Source organism: Carassius carassius, chromosome 1 (assembly GCF_963082965.1).
Source record: "Carassius carassius chromosome 1, fCarCar2.1, whole genome shotgun sequence".
Classification (NCBI taxonomy): Eukaryota; Metazoa; Chordata; class Actinopteri; order Cypriniformes; family Cyprinidae; genus Carassius; species Carassius carassius.
In genome coordinates, this window is record NC_081755.1 from 7,050,096 (window position 1) to 7,076,807 (window position 26,712).

At 41.3% G+C, this 26,712-nt stretch overlaps 1 protein-coding gene across 1 annotated transcript in view; it reads right to left on the reverse strand.

Moving 5' to 3' along the window:
* Nucleotides 1-434: 434 nt before the first annotated feature.
* The window catches only part of LOC132140118 (zinc finger protein 493-like), a 93,332-nt gene continuing 67,054 nt past the window's right edge, over nucleotides 435-26,712 (reverse strand). The window contains exon 3 of the mRNA XM_059548959.1: nucleotides 435-1,610. Coding sequence (XP_059404942.1) covers nucleotides 456-1,610 — 1,155 coding nt within the window. The 3' untranslated portion in view covers nucleotides 435-455. The remainder of the gene's footprint in view (nucleotides 1,611-26,712) is intronic.

The following is a 26,712-nucleotide window of genomic DNA, read 5'->3' on the forward strand; positions in this document are numbered from 1 at the left end:
TCTTAACTCTTAAGATCTGTATCTTTTAATCTACTTTTCTAAGGTTGAGACCATTGTACCAGTTGCCCTGAGACAATACAAATGACACCAAACATGACTGTAAATATAACTTGCATTAATGCAGAATATTATACTATTGGCAATTCTGAGTGAAACTAAGTGGAGGGAGTGTGATGGTGAGGTGTGAACTGCTAGGTGTGGTGCATCTTCGATTGGCACCGTTATTTATGATGGAGGGTATTCAAGAGAGTGTTCAAATGTTAATTATCAGGAAAGTCCTTTAGTTTCTTAGAGAGAAGTCGTCCCTCAGTCCAGACGGTCCGGCTCCAGTCTTACACCACTTATAAGGTTTCTCTCCAGTGTGAATCCTCTCATGTTTTTTCAGACCTGATAAATCACTGAATCTCTGGTCACAGTGTGAACACTTTTGAGATTTCTCTCTAGTGTGGACCCTCTTATGTGTTTTCAGATTTGTTAACTGACTGAATCTCGTCACAGTGTGAACACTTATAAGGTTTTTCTCCAGTGTGAATTCTCTCATGTGTTTTCAGACCTGATGACACACTGAATCTCTTGTCACAGTGTGAACACTTATAAGGTTTTTCTCCAGTGTGAATCCTCTCATGTGTTTTCAGACCTGATGACACACTGAATCTCTTGTCACAGTGTGCACACTTATAAGGTTTCTCTCCAGTGTGGTTCCTCTCATGTGTTTTCAGACCTGATGGATCACTAAATCGCTTTTCACAGTGTGAACACTTATAAGATTTCTCTCCAGTGTGAATCCTCTCATGTGTTTTCAGACCTGATGGATCATTGAATCTCTTGTCACAGTGTGAACACTTGTACGGTTTCTCTCCAGTGTGGATCCTCTCGTGTCTTTTCAGATTTTGCAACTGAGTGAATTTCTGGTCACAGTGTTCACACTTATAAGGTTTCTCTCCAGTGTGGATCCTCTCATGTTTTTTCAGATCTGATGAATCACTGAATCTCTTGTCGCAGTGTGCACACTTATAAGGTTTCTCTCCAGTGTGGATCCTCTCATGTTTTTTCAGACTTGATGAACGATTGAATCTCTTGTCACAGTGTGCACATTTGTAAGGTTTTTCTCCAGTGTGGATCCTCTCATGTGTTTTCAGCTTTGATGAATGATTGAATCTCTTGTCACAGTGTGAACACTTATAATGTTTCTCTCCAGTGTGAATCCTTTCACGTTTTTTTAGATGTCTTGACTGATTGAATCTCTTCGCACAGCATGAACACTTATAAGGTTTCTCTCCATTGTGGATCCTCTCGTGTGTTTTTAGATTTGTTGATAGACTGAATCTCTCGTCACAGTGTGAACACTTGTAAGGTTTCTCTCCAGTGTGGATCCTTTCATGCTGTCTTAAACTGCCCGCTGAACTAAAAGTCTTTTCACACACAAAGCACACGTACTCTCTCACACCAGTATTTATTTTCTGATGTTCTTTCAAACTTTGTAGATGCAAAAAACTCTTACCACACAAATGACATGGAATTGGTTTCTCTCCAGTGTGGATGTCCATGTGTATCTTAAGGGTTCCTGATTGTTTGTAACACTTTCCGCACTGATCGCAAGAGAATGGTCTCTCTTCAGTATGAACACTCATGTAACGCTCAAAACTTGTTTTGTGTGTAAATATCTTTCCACACTGAGTGAAGTTGAAAGACTTCTCGGTTATTTTTTTCTTTAAATCTTTCTGTTTGGTTTGAGAGAATCTCAAATGTTTTCTTCCAATTTTGACATGATTTTTCTCCTCAACTTCACTTGATTCTTCATTCTCCTCTTTTTCTTCAATGAACTCTGAAACAAAAGTAAAAATTATTTATTATTGGTAACTTGTTAAAAGCTGAGAAAAGTGAACATAAAATACACAATTGATTTTATTGTATTTTTTTGGTAATGCCACCATCACAGCCCTAGTAAAAAATTATATTCATATATATTTTATATACATAAACCCTATCTATATCTATCTATCTATCAATCTATATATATATATATACACACACACACACACACACACACACACACTCAACAAAATTATAAATGCAACGCTTTTGTTTTTGCCCCCATTTTTCATGAGCTGAACTCAAAGGCCTATTTCTCTCAAATCTTGTTCACAAATCTGTCTAAATCTGTGTTAGTGAGCACTTCTCCTTTGCCAAAATAATCCATCCACCTCAAAGGTGTGGCATCTCAAGATTCTGATTAGACAGCATGATTATTGCACAGTTGTGCCTTAGGTTGGAGACAATAAAAGGCCATTCTAAAATGTGCATTTCCACAAATTCAATAACATTTAGGCATTGTTTCTTTTGCTAAATTCTCATAGTCTAACCCTATAATTTCGCAGGTTTATTTTATAATCTTTCACTTTTTATCTCTGTTTTGGCATCTCTTACTCTGGTAAACATGGCAAGGGAATTAAAAAAATGTAATTGAAAATTTCAATTATGAATTAACAATTTGTTAGCTTTATTAATTTGTTCCCTTATTTCAGTTAAATCAAGGGCTATTTAGGGAACACATTTTATGAAACATGGACAGTTGCCATAAATTAATGTCATAGGAAGGAATTAACGAGTTGAAGGAGTTGTGCTCTGCAAAGCGCACGATATTAAACAATTATCTGGGGAAATTACTTGAGCCCGGTTCCCCGATAACGCTCACTCTTAGCACGCTAAGAAGACTTGAAAGATATATCTTATCAATTTTTTTTTTATTTTGCTAAGTGTGTTCCCCGAGGTGTCCCTTAGAAAGCTTCTTAACACGCTGCCTCTTATGTTCAACGTTACAAAGGCGCTGTCCCAAGTGAAGGTGCTGAATTAGTTGGCATCGATTGCTCAGGAATCGATTTTCCACTTCACGCGAAGGTGCATTACAGCATTGAGAAAGACAACACATTCTATGCAACTGAAACATTCCTCAAATTATTCCAGTAACATTTATTTTAACATAGTTTAAGTTATCAGTAAAATATAGACTATAAATTATCAAATGGTCAGTAATATGTTCACACGATATGTTGTGACGGGTAGACGAACCGGGTATCCCTTGCTAAACATCCACCCTCTTTATCCCGTTGTGCCAATTGTGCCGTTTCTTGACATGGGTTTAACGACTTCTAAAAATAATACACTAATACACTTTTATATTATTGGTATATTATTGGTAAGGTACTTTACAATCAGAATTGATTGGCAAGCAGCTGCAGTTACTTCTGTTTAATGCGGTATTGATTGTCATTGGTTAATGTTTTCAATAAAAAGTAACCTATCTATAATGAACAGAGAGAGAGAGTAGATACAGAATATGGTGGGGAAGCAACGTAAAAAAAAGGGCAACAAGCATCTCCTCAGAGGAACTTGAAGTTTTGCTGGACCTTGCCACCAGGTCGGAGATCACACCCTATGGTCCACTATAATCTGCACGTTTATGGTCGTGTATCCTTTTCGCTATATGTTTGCCTGATCAATCACTGATGGATTGGTGATAGGGATGAGTGTGCCATCCACTAGGCCCAAGACTCTGGGGATGCCAGCAATGGCATTACAGCCCTGCTGCACCTCCTGGACCTCCTGCCGTGTTGCCGGCAGCTGGATGTAATCCCCGGCATGGCGCAGAAGGGTGTTGGTAACAGTGTGGACTAGGGCTGCACGATATTGGGAAAAAATGACATTGCAATATTTTATTTTTCTGTGATATATATTGCGATATGATATCTAATCTATTTTTTTCTTACAAACAAAAATGGGGTGAGCACACTTACATTCTCATTTTAAATGATTTAAACATCGACACCATCGTGTCAACTGATTAATATGCGCGAGGGAGAGAGAGCAAGAGAGCGCACGTGTTGTTTGAAGACGGTGAGCGTGCGGCCGGGGCTCGCTCGCTCTCTCTCTCTCTCTCTCTCTCTCTCTCTCCACTCCGCGCACTCGCTCTCTCTCTCTCTCTAACGCTCTCTCTTTCTCTCTCTCTCTTAGTGATGGGAAGTTCGGATCATTTTACTGACTTGGACTTTTGAGTCACGTTCAGCAAAATAAACGAATCTTTTTTCGAGTCATTTCGTTCATTTTAGCAAAATGTAATTAAAATGTTACGTGTTACTTGCCCAACAAATCTAGTACTTACACAAACGTTGATCACACTACAAACCATACAAAACTAAAATGCTATAAGATACAGAAAAGATTAATTCATTGTTTACCTGGGTCTTCAGTCTGTGATTAGCTCACCTCACCTCTTGTCAGAAAAGTTTTCGTGTTCAAGTCATTCCTTAATCACGTGACAGACCCATACGCTAAACCCGCTAAACCATGCAGTCTGAGCCGGAAAGAGAATTGATTAGTTCATCTCATGAGTCTTTCGGGTCGTGTCGTTCCTTAATCTCCTGACAGACCCATACGCTATTTCTGACATTTCTGTCACTGTGGTTTTGTTACTGTTTCTTCAGGATCTGTTGTGTGTTATTATTTTATAAATATAAAAAAATTCTGTTATAAATAAAATATTTATTAATTTGTCTTTTTGACTGTCTTCCAGTAAATAAACATTAGGCTATATAATAATAGAATAATCCAAGCCTACAATACAAAGTATTTGTCAAGTGTTTTTCTTCTTAGCTGTGCTTAACCCTCACTTGATAGGGAGGCACCAATCATGAACATTAAACTGGGCTTCACTCAGTAACCAGGCCTCTGTTGCATCTTTGTCATTTTTTTATTTTGTCTTCACTTTTTACAGCCCAGATATTTACAGGTAAAACACCTTAAACCAGAAACACCAACGATTTACTAAGTTGCACATTTTTTAATAAAACAGACACACAGGGCTCAAAATTATTAATTATCAGCTTGACTCTAAACACATGTGCATGTAAATGGACAGATTTCTAAAATAATTGAGTTTGAATTCATCACAGATCTTAAATTACAATTTAAACTACAGGAGATAACATGAATTATATAAGTAACCAAACACAATGAATCGCTAACCAATTGAATAGTTAAGCAGTGAGTTTAACCCATATAGAGCTGAAACAACGAATCGATTTAATCGATTAAAATCGATTATTAAAATAGTTGTCAACTAATTTAGTCATCGATTCGTTGCTAAATAACTTTTATTTGCCGTAAGCGGCTCATTTCGTGCATATTTCAAATCTGCGGTGACCAAAGTGTGGCAGTAATGAGCCACTGGAGGTTTTACACAGCCAGTACAGCAGGAGAAGTAGCGAATAGCCAATAGCTGGCCTCGTTTTATGTCACGTGCTTCCCGAACAGCGTCTCTGCAGCATTCAGCGTGATGTGGGAGCTGGGAGTACTTTATTTTGAGCCTTCAAAAAAGAAGAGTAACCTGTAAACTCTGCACTACTGAACTGTTTAAGGGGACATTCACATATCGTGTCTTTTGCGCGCTCAAGTTCGTTATTTCCAAAACCACACCGCATCGAGTTAAAAACATTTCAACTTTTCAGAATGCCAAAAGTGCACCGCGGGTCATGTGACAAGAACTAACCAATCAGCTTAATTCTTACCCGTAACAACGTTAAAAGCTCAGTCAAGATGAAAGGAACAGCTCATCATAGTTGTATATGGATTTCCATTTTGAAATAAATTTAGTAGCAGAACTACTGCAAGCGATTTTTTGAGCTGCAAATCCATTTATCCTTTGCTGAAATTTCCGCGTCTTCAAGGAGAGAGCACGTCATGGTTGCTTAGCAAAGGCAGACACCTCGGGGGCGCTTCTGCCCGAGCGCTTTGGAAAGAAGGAGAAATCGGTGCGCCTAGCGTTTTCCACGCGTTTTAAGGCGCGATTTGTGAACGGCCCCTAAGACTTTCATTTGTGCAGATTCTCCAGTACAATGTTGTTTGCAAATGTTTAGTCGTAAAAGCTGATAACATTGCTTTTTAACAGTTAACATTTAAAAACATGTTCTGTGATCAGTTTGTCGTTTACCAGTTCAAAATTCAGTCGTGCAGCCTAATTATGACTGAATGAGAGAGGTAAATGTTTAAAGATATTTGAAATGCACTTTTTTCCTAAGTATTCACTGCTCTTTTTCACACAGCAGGTTTTTTGTGTGTGTCCAATTATTTTTTTCTGGACAACCTTCTGATGGATTTTACTTTAAATTGTGAGTTCCATGCAGGTTTCATGCCATTGGCACTTTTTTCGAAGGATTGTTTACAATTTCACAGCAAAAGCTATAAAGCTGTTTCCCAGTAAATAATAAAATACAATGCACTGCAATTTTATTCTGTTTTATCCTTATTCTTCGTGAAAATATGTTCTGAAAGATTCCTTAAGCTTTGTTCGGGATGTTAAACTACTTTAGGAGCTCTAAGGACTGCCATGGTGAAAACATTATTTGAAATCTCCTTGTGAAATTTGCTAGAGTATGGGTCAGTGTTCTGATTGCAGAAGAGTTCGACAAAGGATTACTAACACAATAAAACAACTCCAGGTATATTTTTGATGAGGATATGACAGTGCAAAATGGTTAAAATCTCTTAAAAATCTATGCTGAAGGATAAAGACTATTTATTAATAATTCACTTGGGGAAAAAATGGGAAAAAACTAAAATATAAGTACATAAATCGATTAATTGATTAATCGTAAAAATAATCAACAGATTAATCGATTATCAAAATAATCGTTAGTTGCAGCCCTAAACCCATATAAATACTTACAATACATATTCACTCCCATTAAACTACAATCTACAATTTTAGCATTAAATATTTGTGATTTCCATTTTAGACAAATGTTATATGAAAGTAGGACCATGCACACTCTTAAACCATGTCTTTACAAACAACCAATTCAGTATACAGTATCCCACACATCAGAACACATCAAAATTAAATCACTAAATTAGTCAAACTGCACTAATATTGACCAACCACAATTTACACAATACATTCTGTGAACTACCACGTCAATATTTACAACACACAGATACTACAGCGCACAAACACAAGGGGGACTTCTCCCGCTCGCACCTTAACGCCTCATCAGCATGCAACAATCTACAAGTGACACTCGCAACAAAGTCTGATTAACATGGCAATCTTACTGGCTATCTGTTCAGTCTTTTGAATTGGTACCAGATTCCGCACAGCTTCAGGAAAGTTTGATGAAATTGCTGCTTTCCTTTCTCGCGCTGTACTGGAGTTGTTGCCGGTTCTAGCGGACACATTGATAAGAAATGCGTGCGTCTTTTTCTACTCTAGTGCACACAGGTGAGTGATAATTAGTTCCACCTGATCGCTGACGAGAAGGGGCGTTCGCCGCGACACCTCCCACTCAACCTTTTTGTTCTTGGACGGAAAGGTTGCAGAACCTTAAAGCCAACTTACACTATGGAGACTGCTCCTCTACATGCAAGAGGACCACAAGTCGTCTGACATCTCTGGGTAATATCACTCCATTTGACCTCTTTGTCTGGTCACTAGAAACTGAGGACTGGGTCGTTGGCTCTTGATGCTGGACTGAGGCACAGTTGCCTGGTGTGACAAGAATCTAAACATCTCTCATGATGCCCTTTGAGTCAGGAGCTACAGTGACGACTCTGCCAAGCCTGAACTTACCCCGCAAAGGGTTTTGGTCACAAAGCCAAACAACATCCCCAACAGCAACATTTCTTTCTGTGGTGTGCCATTTGGTTCTGACAAATAGACTTGGGCCAGCAAGCTGGCACCATGCTTTCCAAAACTCATTAACCTGGATTTGAACTTCACGAAGGCGCTTATAGTGGTAGTTGTTAAAGTTAAAAGACTTGAAGTCACCACTGGGAGATGCTCGCCCTAAGAGAAGCGAGTTTGGTGTTACATACTCAATGCGGTCCTCTCGACTCTGGATTCTTGCATCAATTGGCCGCTCATTAGCCAGGTTAGCTGCCAAATGGAGGGCTGTCAGGAACTCACTGAAATTAAGGTTTGCTGATTTGCTCAAACTTTGAAGAGCTCTTAGCAACCCTAATGGCAGCTTCAGCAGCTCCATTTCGATGTGGCGAATCAGCAGGGAGCACTTTCCACGTCCAGCCTGTCCCATTTCTCACAGCATACTCCTCCAGGCTTGTTGTATCTTGCCTACGCAGAAAGGTATACAAGTCCTCCAGAAAAGATCTTGCACCAATAAAATTAGTCCCAGGGTCTGACCAAACCTTAAAGGGGTGGCACCTGATGGCAACAAATCTTTGTTAGGCCATTAGGAAGCTCTCTGGACATACTACTGGCAAGATCTATGTATAAAGCCCAGCTCGCCATGCAGCAGAAGATGACCCCGCAGACCTTCATGGACACTCTTTTTTTTAATGTAATCTCTCACCAGGTATGGTCCAAACAAAGTCAACAGAAGTAAACTTGAACGGCGCAGCGGGTCTTGACCTTTCTACTGGTAGATCACCCATCATTTGTTGGCATAATTTCGCTCTAGACTTCCGGCAGTGGAGCCTTAACAGAGTGCCAGCAACCCCTTCATGCCCTTTCTGATGACTTTGGCGCGCCTGTAGAGTCCCCAGCCAGGTGTCAAAGGGAATTAGTGGAACAGCCCAGCAGTCTTCTTTGAAATACTGTACCCGCCTTTGCACAGTAACAGCCCACTAGCTTCATCCTTGTACACGACCAGTCGGTCTGTTGTGGTGCTGGGAAAAAGTAACTCCTTCTTGCGCTGCTAGACATAGATCTCGGAAGGCGTCCTCCCTCTCGGCCACAGTGACAATGCCAACCAACGGGACTGCCTCCCACTTTAACCTTCCCCTGGCTCTGCCATGAAGAAACTTCTTTGCCGCTCTCCAGACCAGCGCTAGTGACTTTATCAATTGTGCTAGGCTACGGAACCGTTTGATATCCAGCAGGCTTGTAACTGCAACCCCTGTAGGTAGCCTATGCAGATCCATGGGGGGCTCCTTCTTTGCTCCAGCCCGGGTAAGAGCAGCAACAAAGCCTTCTTCTGGATACGTGTGAGGTTTTCTCTGGCTTCGACAGCAACATCATTGGCGAACTTCACTGGCCACTCACTCTGCGGGAGACTTAAGAACTTTGGGCCCAGCTGCCACTCCGTGCCTTCGTCCAACTCCTTGGGGCTTGACCCTCTAGAAATAATATCTGCTATATTGAGTGGCCCAGGAACCCACCACCAATCTTGGACATTTGTGCTGCCTTGAATTTCCCCAATTCTATTAGCAAAGAATGTCTGGTAGCCGTAGCTTTCACGTTGGACAGCTCCCAGGACTGTCTGGCTGTCAACCAGGTGGTTCCACACGAATTCTGCAGTGCTTCTGGAAATGCTTCTTCAGACGGGCAGCATAGACAGCTCCACAAATTTCAGCCTTGACAGCGTCCCCCTTATGATCTAAAGGCGTCAATCTAGCCTTGGATTCGACTAACCGTATGATCACGTCTTTTGGCAATTTCCACCGTAGATACAATACAGCACTGTATGAGCGTTCACTACCATCAGAGCATGTGATAGCGCAGAGCTCGGAGGATGGGTCAGGAGGTGTTAAGGCTCTGATGAATCTCAACCGGCCGAGCTCAGTATAATCTTCAAGGAGGCAGATGGCATCTTCCCGGAGGCCCTCAGACAAAGGTACGTCCCATGTATTATCTAATGGACTATATTTTACTTTGCTTCTTGAAAAGCTCTCCTCACCAAGATGGCTCCCTTCTGGTTGACGGGTGTTACAAGACCAAGGGGATCGTACAGCCCAGAGACCTGACTTAGGAGCTCTCTACGGGTAAGTGGATTTGGCACCTGCGCCCTTACTTCTTCATCTTTCAACAGGTTTTCCCCCAATCTCATTTTCTTTTTCTTTTCGGAGAAGTTCACAGCTACCATAAAGCAGAGTTTGTCACTCTCTGGATCATAACCAAGACCCAGAGCTTGGTTGTTCTCTTCGGAGAGTTGGTTTGGAAGGACCATCACTGAAGGTTCTTTCCGCTCCAGGTCTCTGGGCCCTGGCCTCCCAATTTGGCCCGAGTAGACCCACGGCTTCATGTAAAATCCGCCAGCTTCCAGGATTTGCTCCACATTAGCGGTTATTTGCTTGAGCTTACTCAGGTCATTGTGTGAGGTCAGGATGTCATCTACATACGCATCTTGTTCCAACACACGACGCTCTTCTGCAAGGTGGTTGAACATTGGCAGATTCGCTGCCTCACGCATGGCAACATTTGCGATGCACCCCGCTGGTTTGTCTCCAATATTAACCCTCATAATTGCATATTCCTGAACGTCTTCCTCTTCAGAGTCTCTCCACAAGAACCGATGAAGATGTACCTCCTGGTCCTCAAGCCATACAGAATTATAAAAAATTTTGATGTCCCCAAGTGCAGCAAAAACACCTTGACTGAATGGTAAATGGACATCTTACTGGCAAAGTATCCCTCCATCCAGGGGTACTTTGCATGCCAATGTGGCTTCTCACTGTGATGATCTATAGTTACGTATGTCAATCCACTCCTTATTTGCTCCAGCTCCCCCTCCTCAGAAATGGTCATCTCCTTCCCCCCAGGTTGACAATTTCCACATCTGCAGCCGCCACACCTGGGTTCACAGGCAGCCCCAATACTGTCCCATTTCCACCAGTCCATGTAATCTCGGCTGACAGCACACGTAGTGGTTTGGGTGAGTGGAGACGGTTGAACTGAGCCATTACAGATGATTTCCTTGTACTCCACAGCTGCTGTCCGCATGGAGCGTGCAAAATGTGTTCTGGAGCCATGAGCCGTGATTGTAACATCTTCCAAGAGATCCGGATGAGAACCACCCACCATTTTCCCAAGGGGACCATCCCAGAGGACAAGATCACAGACGGAATGCACCTTCTGAGGGACGAGCCGGCCTTCTTTATTACTGATGAGGAGCCTGATCTTAGTGGGAAGGACCAGTTCGTGAAGGGGAACATCGGGAAATATTTTTTGCAGTCTCTTGGGTGGCACGTGCCGATTGACTTCTGCGATGCTGTCCAGCCCGTAACACACAAGCTGGTGGGATCTCAGGGTTCCCTTCAAAGTAGATATCTTCAGTAGATATCGCTTGGTCTCATCCAGTACTTGCATCCCGCCAACTCCATGGACCATGAGCGTGACATCCTCACTCCTCAAATACAGCTCACCTGCAGCCTCATGAGTGATGTAATTGGTGTCGGATGCCAAGTCTATCAAGGTCCCAATCTTTTGCCCAGCATTTGCAGTGACTTCGAGGATCATCATTATGAATGCAAACTCCTCAAGGCCATTCTCCACCATGGCTGAACTGAACGTTTTTGAGACAGAACACATTCCGACACCGCTGAGCCAAGTCGGGGGTAAAGCTTGTCAGGAACTCCTCCTGGGTCTCCGTGTACTTTTTCAATTCACCTCTTGCTGGGTTGGGCTTCAATCTCCTCAGCCGATCTCCCCTGCTTCCACCCTTGGGACAGAGGTAATAATGATGACCCAGGCCTTGAGTGTCCTTACACCCCTCGCTTTTGCACAGAAAGGTGGTCTTGCAGTCTGCATCAGTCATGAACTTTCTCCACAGACAACGCACAATGCTTGGGAGCTTGAGGAGTGGGTGGACCTTATCCGGGCATGCTTTTGTGGAATTCTTGCTTCCCTCTTACTGGAGTCATCATCCCTTAATTGGTCTAATTCATGCAACGTCAACTGGCGGCCCGCGGGCCAAATCCGGTCCGCCAGAGATTTCCATTCGGCCCCCAGAATAATACTGAATTCAGGAATAGCCTTGTAAGAGAAAAAAGTTTAGGGCTGGTCCGAATACCATTTTTTGAGCTTCGAAGCTTCGGTAGTAATTAACATTTTTTTCTCTAATAAAGGCAGGAATCTGTGTCTGTATGTCCGTTTGCATTTTTTTTATTTCGAGAACCGTTCATCCAATCGGCTTTACAAGGGAGTGCAGTGTCGCATTTGGTGCAATATAGATGGACACGCAAGACGCGACACATTCAAAATTAATTAACTTTTAGTAAACTACAATCAGAACAACGCGAGCGGGAAGCGGCGCACCTCACGCAGGCAGGGCTTATGCTCCAAGAACGGACACTGCACTAGTGATATAAAACGCACACAAACAGGTCTATTAAATTAAGCAATACTTTTAAGGTAGTCTTATATTTTTCCGACTAACAAATTGGCACAGTAAGGGTAGATTTATATAAAGAAAAAGGAAATTTAAATAAAGAAAAAACGAAATTTAAATTAAAGAAAAACAAAATTTAAATAAGAAAAAACGAAATTTAAATAAAGAAAAAACGAAATTAAGTTAAATTAAAAACGAGATTAATTTAGATTAATAAAAACGGGTAAAAATGCTAATACATTTTGTTTCTATTATTCTATTTTCCACAATGTCAAAGCAACAAAACACAAGCTCAGACATGCACTTCGGTCCATACAAACTCCGCTGTTCTGCGCTCTAGCCAGAGAACACTCCTGTTGCTGGAACGCGTGGCTCAAGCGCGCCTGAGACGCGTGTCTCAGTGTGCAAACTTCAACCTGTTAAATGGGAGCCGAAATAAAAAACGGACACGCCATGCAGCTGAGACGCTCACACAGCCAGTGTGTCGCCAGCCTTATTTAAGGGAGAATGAGAACTGTTTCGCAGGGGATCCCAGATGTGCAAAAAAATAAAATAAAATAATAATAATATTCGAATGTCAAATTTTCAAATCGAATACCAACCCACCGAACGAATATTAGGGTCCATTGCATATTTCTTTATATTTAAATCTAACGAGAAAAAAAACAAATGAGGCACACAGGTACAGCATTTCTAACAGTAGGCACTATGAATACGTACTTATCAGTCCATTCTTCATTAAAACTACGGTTCTCTGAATCAACTTTTCGCTTAAGGCTCTCTGAGAGTGCCATTTTTTCATTTAAATATATTCAGAAGGCCTTTCTTCTAGTGTTCTCCACAAACTACGACCTCCATATGACAGTGATGGACAACTTGACAGCCTCACAAATATGAAGCCTAAAATATCGCTATCGCCCCCTGGTAGCTTGCTGCAGTACAGGTAATATGTAAAAAAATAACATAAATTTGGAATTAGAATTAGTATATCAAATAATAACATATTAGGATACAATTTGATTTGTATTTTATATTACGAGTATATGGCCCTTACAGTGTCTGCAGAGAAAAATTCTGGCCCTTTGACAAATATAGTTGATGACCCCTGGTCTAACTGCTCGTAAATCTTCTCCTGACTTCTTAGAAACATAAGGAGCATGTCGAACCTGTCTTCAGGTAATACGGCCCTTTCCCCTTTTGATACGTAGATCAGCCACTCCTTTTTTAAGCTGTCAGGTAGCTTGCTCTCCAGGGACTTTGTGACAAGTGGATTTTTCAAGGCGCCCGTATCTCCCAACCCGCTGAGGTCAAACAAGGCTTTTTCCACAACCTGGATCAAGTCCACAATCTTCCTGGGTTGGTGATTTCTCACTGGTGGCAGCGCCTGCAGCTCTTCAACAATTTCCAGGGCGATTGCGGTTTTATTTCCAAATAGGTTTTCAAGGATACGGAAAATCTCGTCCGCAGTTTCATAAGTTGACAGACGAAGGTCCCTTGCTACCTTTTCCTCAAGGCTATCCAACAGCTGGTATTTCCTCACCTCCTTGGAGCCGGTAGGTTCTCCTTGCTTTTGGAGCGCCTCCCATTCCTTTTTCCATCAAACTGCGGAAGTGCTGTTGGCCTCAATTTGATAGCAGGTGACTAGTCGACTGATGTGGGGTTCCTGTCGGGGATGCCTCGTTTTCTAACTTCACTTGTAATAGGTTGGCTTTACCTGAAATCAAGTCAAGCAGCCTACCTTCCACATGCCTCATACGCTCCTGAAAGTCAGGCCGCTCTTCATCTGGGACCCAGCGAGTACATCGGTGAATGGTTTCTTTTGCTGCTTTCACCAGCCCCTCAAGGTTACTAAGTATTAATTCATATACCTCAGATTTCAGGCCAGATTTATTTTTCTCCAGCCACTCACACTCCTTTTCAGGGTAGCCAAAACTTTGCCATAGAACCCTCTGGACAGTCCCCTCCACTTCCTCAAGCTTTTGCTCACACTCTTCTGCTGTCTTTTTAACATCTTGCACTTCACCCTCTTTGAGGGTGGACTTAAGCTCCATTTCCTCAGTCCAAGCAATTTCTACCTCCTCATTTGTCTCCATCACCCGGTCAGCCTCCAGCGCAACCTTGCCGAAGGCTTCCACTAGTTCTTCCACCGACATTTTCTTGCAAGACTTCAGTACTGAGTTTGCCAGTCTAGAAAACCGCTGTTTGGCAGTCATTCTCTCTTTCTTTAACTGCTTAGAGACTTTGACTCAGCCATTTTGGGCTTTGGAAAGAACTTTAATTTGGCACACTAGGCTTGGCTTGGCAAGGCAACTTGGACAGAACTGCAGGAGCACGGACTCAACTGCAGGTGGGCTTGGCGGGAGCTTTGGGTGGACTTAGCTTCGCAAGAGCTGTTGGGCCAGCTTGGTAGGAGCTTCTTCAACCAGCTTGAGCGGTTTTTCACTGTCAAGTGTTTTTCTTCTTAGCTGTGCTTAACCCTCACTTGATAGGGAGGCACCAATCATGAACATTAAACGGAGTTCAACTCAATAACCAGGCCTCTGTTGCATCTTTGTCGTTTTTTTATTTTGTCTTCCCTTTTTGCAGCCCAGATTTTTACAGGTGAAAAACCTTAAACCAGAAAACACCATCGATTTACTAATTGGCACATTTTTTTTATAAAACAGACACACAGGGCTCAAAATGATTAATTATCAGCTTGACTCTAAACACATGTGTATGTTAATGGACAGATTTCTAAAATAATTGAGTTTGAATTCATCACAGATCTTAAATTACAATTTAAACTACAGAAGATAACATGAATTACATAAGTAACCAAACACAATGAATCGCTCACCAATTGAATAGTTAAGCAGTGAGTTTAACCCATATAAATACTTACATGCATATTCACTCCCATTAAACTACAATCTACAATTTTAGCATTAAATATTTGTTGTTTCCATTTTAGACAAATGTTATATGAAAGTAGAACCATGCACACTCTTAGACCATGTCTTTACAAACAACCAATTCAGTATCCCACACATCAGAACACATATCAAAATTAAATCACTAAATTAGTCAAACTGCACTAATATTGACCAACCAATATTTACACAATACATTCCGTGAACAACCACATGAATATTTACAACACACAGATACTACAGCACACAAACACAAGGGTCTTCTCCTGCCCGCACCTCAACACCTCATCAGCATGCTATAATCTACAAGTGACACTCGCAACAAAGTCTGATTAACATTGCAATCTTATCGGCTGTCTGTTCAGTCTTTTGAATTAGTACCAGATTCTGCACAGCTTCAGGAAAGTTTGATGAAATTGCCGCTTTCCTTTCTCGCGCTGTACTGGCATTGTTGCCGGTTCTAGTGGACACATTGATAAGAAATGCGTGCGTCTTTTTCTACTCTAGTGCACACAGGTGAGTGATAATTAGTTCCACCTGATCGCTGACGAGAAGGGGCGTTTGCCGCGACAGTATTTATAGCCTAGTTTGTTCATTTTTAATACAATTTTGAGTTTGCTGGTATAACAATTGCTTTTCCTAGGCAAACTTGACATTTTGGTCTAATATATGTACAAGAAGATTGCTCAAAAAGGACATAATGACATAAATTAAAAGCAAATATCATTTTGAATCCTAAACAAGTAACATTACAGTTCTATAGTCTAATCTGAAGGGTGAACTCAAAAGAAAAATCATACAACAAGGTCATTTTTGAAGATTAGAATCCATTGTAAAAAAAAAAAAAAAAAAAAAAAAAAAAAACCGGGAAAAACATCTCTTCATCAAAGTGATTTCGCCATCATATGGACAACATTTAAAGCATAATTATTATAAAAAAATAATAAGTACTATGCACCCATTTGTAAGGAAGGTTGTAAATTAACCAATGTTGTCACGTCACGTGACAAAAGAACGAACAACCCGAAGACCCGAAAGATGAACTAATCAATTTTCTTTCCGGCTCAATACTGCATTCGTTTACTGTCTATGGTTTTAGTATATGGGTCTGTCACGTGATTAAGGAACGAGTCAAAAACCTGATTGACCTGAACTATGAACTAATCAATTCTCTTTCCGGCTCAGATTGCATTGGGTTTAGCGTATGGGTCTGTCACATGTTTAAGGAACTAGTTAAAAACCCGATTGACCTGAACTATTAACTAATCAATTCTCTTTCCGGCTCAATACGGCATTGACAGGTGAATTACTACTAGCGGAAGAGAACCTATAGAATATTGCGATGCGCGACTGAACGAATCATCCCCCGAGACAACTCGTTCTTCCCGAGTCACATCCCTGATAGCACACGTACATCTCGGAGACGACTATAGGATGTTTCCTTTTAAATGTCAAATAGATGTCTATTAGATGTCTATAAGATGTTTATGATTTGGAATGTATGCAAAACTGACATCTGAAGACGTCTGTCAGACGTTTGTAGACTGCAGATGCTTTCCAGATCAACAGATCTTTATCTCTCTCTCTTTCTCGCTCTCAGTGGCACAGATGACTGAGAGGCTCATTAGGCAGGCCTTTGTCTTCTCAGGTGTAAATCACAATGATATTCATGATAGTTGACGCCTACTCGCATATGACTTTTCCCAACAAAAAGTGTCTTAGAAAATTTTAATCAATATATTGTTTTCTGTAAGTGAGTAAACAAGATGATTTTAACATAATTTAGAAAGAAAAATTCTAGGCTACAAGCTCCAGTTCTCAAAAATCCCGGGAACCAATGTTCTTTTTGTTTTTTTGCCTTATTCAAGTGATTGAACAATTTTAGTTTTTCACTAACCACGCATAACATTTTTTTTCAAAAAACAATCATGTATATACATGCTGCTCACATATTATTATAGCCCAGTTTGTGCTGATTACAGTGAGATTAGACTTTACCCATTTAGATATTTATAGGAAACTGAAAAAAGCATAAATGTCAGGGCATGACAAAACTTCTCCAGGCCCCAAAAATACCCTTAGACTCCAGAGGGTTAAAACAAACCAATATCCCGCAGTAATTCATTTACTCAAACAGTACACTGACTGAACTGCTGTGAGGAGCGAACTGAAGATAAACACAGAGCCTGGTTGCATCCATTTTCGGATCACCAGTAGTAATGGGAAGTTCAGTTCTTTTTCATGAACCAGTTCTTCCAGACAGTTCGATTCAATAAACCGGTTGAAAAAAGTTCACCGGTTCTTTTGTGCTTGACGTAATGACGTCATTGACGATAATTGCCCTTCATTCAAGCCTTCGGTTTACCAGCGCTCATAAAATTAGCACAAAATCAGTTCAGAATCAATCACCAAAAGAATCAGTTCAGTTCAGACGCTCTGTGTGTCAGTCTGCTTCACACTGAATCACACATGCGCAGTATCATCAACTATATACTGTCACCGTCACTCACAGCCTCTTGACGTGTTCTTCACATGAGTCGCACGCAGCCCAACAATAAATCTGTTAACCGACCATTGACAGCTTTAATCGATTGCATCTATTATTGATAATTAATCAATCATCGATTAATGGCTGACATCCCTAGTCTGTGTGTGTGTGCGCTAGGGCCAGGCGATCAGGGATGGAAATGAACTTTTTGGTCCACCGGCCACTGTAGCTGGTGGATTTCAAAATCTAACAGCCACTCAATGTTTTTACCAGCCACTTTCTTGTTTTTAACCAACAATGTGTAACTGCATGTGATGCTCAAAAATGCTGTCTATCTAGGCAGCTTACTAGGTTTTGAAACAGCCGAATCTTGCTGAAGTAGCTCATTCTCTCAACTCCGTAGCCCCACCAGATGATACACTGCACTGTTTTCGTACGCATTAATAATGTTGTATTTAATTCCAAAGGAAAGTATTCACCAGTCTTTGTCTGTGTAAGTGAACACGTGGGGAAAAGTCCCCTGTTCAACACTGTATCACTGAAATAAATCTCGGCTCGCAAACTTTTACACCATCGACAAACAAACATAGAATGTTTTTAATACATCGTTTTTTTTACGCGTCTCGTCACGCCAGAGCTTTCAAACATGTGTAGTGATACAATGTTGTTTCTACATAGCAACTTACAACCCTCTACGCCTACGGACACTTTGGCAATTGAATCGCCATTGGCTAGTAATTATTTTAGTTTACTCACCAGTCAGTCAAGCTTTATAATAATCAAGTATCATTTAAGAATAGAACGTTAGTAATCATAGGTTTGAATGATTATTATTTGTTTTAACTAAACATTTTAATTGGACTGGTGGTGGTGCTTTTTTGGTCATTTAATGTTTCTGTAAAAAAAAAAAAAATATTGGGGAAAAAAAACTTGATTCGATTCCTACTAATAAAAACTATAAAACACACTAAGGATTACTAAGGATTAATGAGCTGCTGGATTTACACCGCCTTTCTCCACGGAGCTGCGTCAGATGATATTACACAGATGATATTGCGTGTTTTACACACACCAGGGATGGAAATTAACTTTTTTTTTTTCACCGGCCGGGTGAAACAGTATGCTATTTTTATTTACCCGCCATGGTGGCCGGTTACATTAATATACACCCCGCCTCCAGCAGCACGACACACGTTTACAGTAATCTACATCCCTCGTCCAGCAGCGTGACACGTTTACATTAATCTACACCCCGCCTCCAGCAGCGTGACACGCGTTTATATTAATCTACACCCCGCCACCAGCAGTGTGACACCCGTTTATATTAATCTACACCCCGCCTACAGCAGCGCGACACAAGTTTACATTAATCTACACCCCGCCTACAGCAGCGCGACACAAGTTTACATTAATCTACACCCCGCCTCCAGTAGCACGACATGTTTACATTAATCTACACCCCGCCTCCAGTAGCACGACATGTTTACATTAATCTACACCCCGCCTCCAGTAGCACGACATGTTTACATTAATCTACACCCCGCCTCCAGCAGCGTGACACGCGTTTATATTAATCTACACCCCGCCACCAGCAGTGTGACACCCGTTTATATTAATCTACACCCCGCCTACAGCAGCGCGACACAAGTTTACTTTAATCTACACCCCGCCTCCAGCAGCGTGACACGTTTACATTAATCTACACCCCGCCTACAGCAGTGTGACACCCGTTTATATTAATCTACACACCGCCAACAGCAGTGTGACACACGTTTAATCTACACCCCGCCACCAGCAGTGACACGCGTTTATATTAATCTACACCCCGCCTACAGCAGCGCGACTAGGGATGGGAACCCGAAAACCGGTTCTTCTTCAGAACCGGTTTTGTTCTTTGAAAAGAACCGGAACCGTGAGCAATTTCTAAGTTTCGGTTCCGAAAACGGTTCTGGTGCAACACGTGACCAAGCGCTGTGAGCAGCCTTGCGCCGGTGTTCTGAATATTCGAAGTTTCCCGTAAAGCAGCGGTTCTCAATTGCAGTCCTCGCGCCCCACTGCTCTGCACATTTTGAACGTTTCTCTTAGCGCTTCAGACATTTGTTCTATTCGAACATAAGTGCCCTGCGAAGTGGACATCACAGGATATTCAGCCATGATTCCAGTTCGAAGCGAACTTAGCTATATGTGCTAATCAAAGTGAAATGAAGTGTGCAAGACGTGAATTTAAATTGTATTGATTTACAGAGGTATATGATGTCACAGTTGTCCATGTTTAAAGACGCTGCACAGCACAAATCAGTGAATGAATGTTTCGATGTGAGGTAAACTTCAACAGATTTCCCCTGCTCAGGGAGTAGGGAGCAATGAACAATTGGAACACAGTTCATGCACGGAGTTCATTTCTTACGAGCTGATTATCTGAATCAGGTGTGTTAACAAAGAGAAACGTGGAAAATATGCAGAGCAGTGGGGCGTGATGACTGGAATTGAGAACCGCTGCCGTAAAGGATGTCACAAACCGAATAACAGACACGCCTCTCTGCCTCTTTAATTACTGAGCACATTGATTCCAATAACACGCATTCTACAGACTCGTTGCGTTGTCCCGTCTTTAATTGCCGAACACATTGTTTCTCACGACTGTATGTGCACTCGCGCCTTTGATAACTGCACATCGTTTTGTCTGACTGTACATCTAACAGCAGCGCGCTGCACCTGCCGCCACTAAATTGCATTATATTTGTTCCATATTGTCATTAATATACATACTGGCTTCAACTTGGACTACTAAATAAATAGACTGCTATTGTTATGCAAGTATGAGGGTTAGATTATTTAGTGTACAGGTCATTTCAAGAGTGATAAGTGATAGAAAATATTTATTTTAATGCATTTTAAATGTTTAAAAATGTTGAAACCACTCATTGCATCACACCATCTCCTGACTGCATTATTATTTGTAAAATAAGGACTTTATGGAGAGTGTGTATAAGTGTAACCGTTTATATTTCATTAATTAAGGGAAATTAACAAGTGTCTCAGCCCTCAAGGGACTATTTGGCCAACAAGCTTATTCCTGCTTGAAAAGTAAAACATTATTGATAGTGTAAAAAACATCAACTTTGAAACACATGCTGATTGATGAACTAGCATTACTCAGCATTACTTACTTCCAGCAACGCTACATTCAGTGAAAGTAAAATAGTAAAAAACATAGTTCATTTAAATGAAACCAGAAGCCGAACCAGAAAATGTAAAAAAAATACCCCATCCTACTTATGAAGATTTGTACACTGTAATATATGTTGCATTTTGACATTGCCAACCTTTAAATTAAGTTGACAGTAAGTAATAAACAGTATTGAGGATTGAGTAGTTGAGTATTGTGCATTTTTCCTTACCACTATTTCTTAATAATTGTTTAATGATTTTAATGGAACCGGAATCAGAACCGGAACCGTTAGGTGGAACCGTAAACGGAAAATTTCTAACGATTCCCAACCCTAAGCGTGACACGAGTTTACATTAATCTACACCCGCCCCCAGCAGCATGAGATGTTTACATTAATGTACACCCCGCCTCCAGCAGCGTGACACCCGTTTACATTAATGTACACCCCGCCTCCAGCAGCGTGACACCCGTTTACATTAATGTACACCCCGCCTCCAGCAGCGTGACACCCGTTTACATTAATGTACACCCCCCCTCCAGCAGCGTGACACCCGTTTACATTAATGTACACCCCGCCTCCAGCAGCGTGACACGCATTTATATTAATCTACACCCCGCCTCCAGCAGCGTGCGTCGTTCACCACTGGGAATACGTCATGATGACGACACATTAGCGATCTCTATAGGTAAATAACAAGGAGAATAACAACGTGCAGTATATTGTGAAACTCTTTGCACTAAAAACCGGTGTGTATGTAATTATTAAAATAATATAAGACACACCAACTTTCAATATCAGCAGCAAAACTGATATTGAAAAAAATCTTTTTTTTTCAGCTAAAAATAGCTCAACCAAGTGGACGTAGATGAGACCGGAAGCCAAACCCAACAACTTGGTGCCCGCACGGCATCTGAAACACGTCTCTGTGTGAGATGCGGCTTTTGAGCGCACTTCAGGCCTGTGTCAGGCAGCAAGACGAGATGACGATTTCCGGATCTTATTGCCCTTAATAACTTTTTTTTTTAACGTCAAGCAAATCTCTGCTATATGCATCGAACTAAAACTTGGACTTTTTGCAACGTTTTGATTTAAGTAGGCTTTCGATAAAATGATTCAGATATTGCGATATTTACATTTGCAATATTTTGATAATTTCGATATATCGTGCAGCCCTAACCTAGTTTTATTTACCCTCAAAGTAGGGGTGGGCGATATGAGCTACAATTCATATCACAATATTTTACACTGTCAAGGCGATATCGATATTATGCTGCGATATAAGAAAAAAAATACAGGCAAAACAATTTTTATAACTAGAAAAAGTAAAGGACTGGACATTGACATAAAAAGCATTTTTTATTATCCTGTTGTTTTTTGGCCATTGTGCAGTAGGGATATGCAGATATCAAATTTTCCTGTTGTTTAATTAATTGTTTATGCTTTTAATCACAGTAAACTGTATTATCACAGTATTGAAATTTAGTTTAAAAAAGTGCTCATAATACAGTATAACAGGTTAAATAACTTTTTCTAATAACAAAAATAACTGAACATTTAAATACACTAAAGCAATACAGAAGAAATATGTAAGTAAAGTTAAAAGTTTTGCGCAGATTAAAATGCAAATGAACCAAAGACCCATAGGTATCACTTTACAATAAAATCTCATTAGTTAACCATTAACATTCACAATGAGCAATAGCTTCATTTGCTACAGAAGTTATTAATCTTTGTTAAAAAATATAAGTCTTAGATCATGTTTATGATGCTCATTAATTAACACAGTTGCAACATTAGATTTGAACAACTTAACAATATTGAATATTGGAATACCTCAAATGAATGGATGTTAAGATGAATTTTTTCATTGGCAGATTACGTTAACCAATGAATTAACTAATGTTAAAAATGAAGCCCTAATGTAAAGTGTGAATTAACAATAAAAAAATCTAAACGCTTTCAAACAGTATGGCGCTAAACTGCAGAAAATGCAGCCCTTACCCTGGAACCCCCATAAATAAAGCAAATGTGCTACTTTCTAAGACAAATTTAAATAATTTTAAATAGCCATTCAGATTTGAATGCCAAATACTTAAGTATTAAGACTTAATAGGCTATTTTAAGCTGGACTACAACATGCCTTAGATGCCGTCAGAGAGTGAATGTGCTCTTATTTAGCACGTCTCTCACGTGTTCCTCCATGTGCTTCTCAGGTTTACAACAGAGCACACACTCTCTTTCAAGCAGCATACATCGTTATTGTCAGAGACAGTTTATAAGACACATGCCACTTCCTCAATCCTCAATACAACTATATAAAGAAAACTCGTAACGGCAAAAATGGCGGTTGTGTGCACATGTCCCGCCCCTCCCGCTGGAAAGCCAATCATCTGCTTTTAACAGTCAAGCCGGGAAACATTTAAGCCTATCGTCTGGTTCCACTGATGTATGCGCACAGTTGAGGAACCCTTGCGCATGAGTAGTAAAGGTATTACCTGTGGGGAAAAAAGTCGTTTTAAACCTTATTTTGGGGCAAAGTCATCAACATTTGCGTATAACGTCCACGTCAGCCCTACACTGTGTGTGACTGAGCTGGAGAGAGAGGGCATAACTTTACCATACTTTACTGCCTTTTAATGTGACTCCACTCCAAACGCTGTCTTCATTTTGTTTATTAAACGCAACGTTTTTAATTTCAAAAGCTTTTCTAAATTCAGTTCATATTTCCAAACGAAAATTAACAAAAATAAATTTCAAGCCAAAATAACAAAATGGTTAAAAAGAATATTGCAAAAGTTTAGCGCAAATCTGTAATGGAAACGCGGCTACATGATATAGAAATGAACAACAACAAGAATAAACGAAACTCTCAAATAATAATTAATAATAGGCCTAATAATAATAATAAAATGTTTTTCTCTTTTTTTTATTGCGTTTCTGCTGTGTTGGATGATGATGTCGCCACTGCTTAAAAATATTTCTCAAACGGCAGTGCCCCCCCGCCGATGACCCAATGCCCCTCCAGTAGATCTGCTCTGGCGCCGACTCTGACTTTTATCAACATCTTAAAGTCTGGAGACCAGTTGGATTAATTTGTGAATAATTCAAGGAAAAGTCAAGAAGATTATTTCAATACAGTGCACTTTCAAAAGTGAGTTAACAGTCAGAATGACTGGTGCAGTACCAAAGGCAGAAGAGGCATTGTTTGAGGCATCTTTTGAACAAAAGTGATAAACTAGTCAATGGAGAAATTTTTTTTCTCTTCATAATATAGGAGAATGAGTCAAATTCTAGTGTTTGTAAATAAATGTCTTAAATTTTTGCAATATTGAATCTATAAAGCCTCCTTAGAAACTTCAACTCTACAAACTGCATATATTCTACAACTAATACTACTACTTCTACATCATTTTAGAAAACTAATAAGGTGTAACGCCACACCAGCAGAGGGAGCCCTCACCGGAGTATTGACTGTTTACCACTCCCTCTGCTTCTACAGTCATTTCCTCTTTGGGACTATTTAACATGTGCTAGCATGTCACTCCACTTCAATATTCCCTCCTGTTACGGTGACCTAGCAGAGGTCTTTAGTAAAACTAAGGCAACACAACTACCACCTCATTGGTGGTACAGTCCTTGGGACTGTAATATTGATTTACTCCCCAATGCCATGCCCCCCAAGAGTCGTGTTTATCCCTTATCTCACACAGAATCCCAATCCATGGAGGATTATATTAAGGAGGCCCTGAGTTCAGGACTCATCCGACCTTTCACGTCTCCAGCTGCAGCAGGATTCTTCTTTGTGGAGAAAAAGGACGGAGGACTCAGGCCCTGTATTGATTATCGGGGATTAAACAACGTCACAATAAAATTCCGCTACTCTTTGCCATTGGTCCCTTCAGTTCTGGAACAGCTCCGTGAAGCAAGAATTTACACCAAACTAGACTTACGAAGTGCATACAACATTCTTCCGCATCAAGGAGGGCGACGAATGGAAGACTTGCTTCCTCACCCCTAGAGGGCACTATGAGTATCAGGTAATGCCGTATGGACTTGCCAGCGCACCCGCTGTATTCCAGTCCTTCATAAATGAAATCTTCTGGGACCTGCTTAACCAGTACATAATTGCCTACATTGATGACATTCTCATTTACTCCAAGTCTGAAGCAGAACACGTTGACCATGTCAAGACCGTCCTCACATGGCTCCTGGAGAATCACCTGTACATCAAAGCAAAGAAAAATGAGAGTTTCACGTCAAGCAGACATCATTCCTGGGTTATCACATTAGTCATCAAGGCATTAAGATGGACAAGGCCAAGGTCAAGGCAGTGACAGAATGGCCCCAACCTTCCACGTTCAAGGAACTTCAGAGATTCCTAGGATTTGCAAACTTTTACAGAAGGTTCATTAGAAATTACAGCATGGTTGCAGCACCACTGACCTCACTCCTCAAGGGGAAACCTTCCAAGCTCAGGTGGAATGAGGAAGCTACTCAAGCATTCAAAATCTTAAAAGTTAAATTTACCACGGCCCCTATCCTCAAGCACCCTGACCCAAACTTGCCATTCATCGTGGAAGTAGATGCCTCGGATTCAAGAATTTGGGCCGTACTCTCTCAGCGCCATGGTCAACCGGGTAAACTGTACCCTTGTGCATTCTTTTCCAGGAAGATAACGGCAGCCGAACAAAACTATGATGTAGGGAATAAGGAACTCCTATCCATGAAAGCAGCGATAGAGCAATGGAGGCACTGGCTCGAGGGAGCAGTCCACCCATTCCAGGTGATTACCGATCATAAAAACCTGGAGTACATTAAAAGTGCAACGACTCAACCCTCGCCAAGCTCGATGATTCTTCTTCTTCACACGCTTCCAATTCTCCCTGACTTATCACCCAGGAAGCAAAAATAGTAAGGCAGATGCTCTATCCAGGCAGTATGATCTCCTCATGGACAACAAAGCTCCAGAATGCATTCTTCCTCCATCAGTAATCATTGCCCCAATTACTTGGTCTATCATGGAGGAGGTCCAAGATCCAGCTCCTACCAACTGCCCTCCTAGCCTCCATTATGTTCCACAAAGTCTGCGCCCCAGAGTCATTCAGTGGGTCCACTCCTCAGTCAGCTCTGGCCACCCAGGTATCTCCCGCACTCTACACCTGGTACGTAACTCATTCTGGTGGCCTTCAATGTCCAAGGACATCACTAATCATGTCAAAGCTTGTCAGGTTTGTGCGCAATCTAAGACCCCCAAGGAATTACCCTCTGGACTCCTTCAAACTCTGCCCATTCCACAACGTCCCTGGTCCCACCTATCAATAGACTTTGTTACTGACTTACCGCTGTCCCATGGTTTCACAACAATCCTTGTTATCATTGACAGATTCTCCAAGTCCTGCCGGTTAGTCCCCTTGAAAGGACACCCCACCGCCTTGGAGAAGGCACAGGCTATGTTCCACCATGTATTCAGGAACTATGGAATACCGGAGGATATTGTCAACGACAGAGGTACCCAATTTACATCCCAAGTATGGAGAGCATTCTGCAAACAACTGGATATCAATGTCAGTCCCACTTCTGGTTATCATCCCCGCTGTGGATGACTGGATTCGTCGGAGCGAGAGGGTATGGGACAGTGCTCACGTCCGCCTACAACGAACTGTCAGAGTGTAGGAACTCCAGGCTAACAAGTGACATCGACCACATCCATCCTACCAACCGGGACAACGGGTCTGGCTCTCAAAATGGGATCTCATGTTGCGGCTACCAAGCAGGAAGCTTAGCCCAAGGTACGTTGGCCCTTTCAAAATTCTAAGAAAAATCAATGAATCACGTACCAATTAGAGCTTCCTGCTAGCTACCGTATCTCTCCCTCCTTCCATGTCTCACTGCTGAAACCGGTCCACACGGATGCTGACCCCAATCATGAGGCTCAAGAGCCACCACCGCCACTGGACATTGATGGAGCACTGGCCTACACGGTCAAGGAATTACTGGACTCGAGAAGGAGAGGGGGTCAGCTC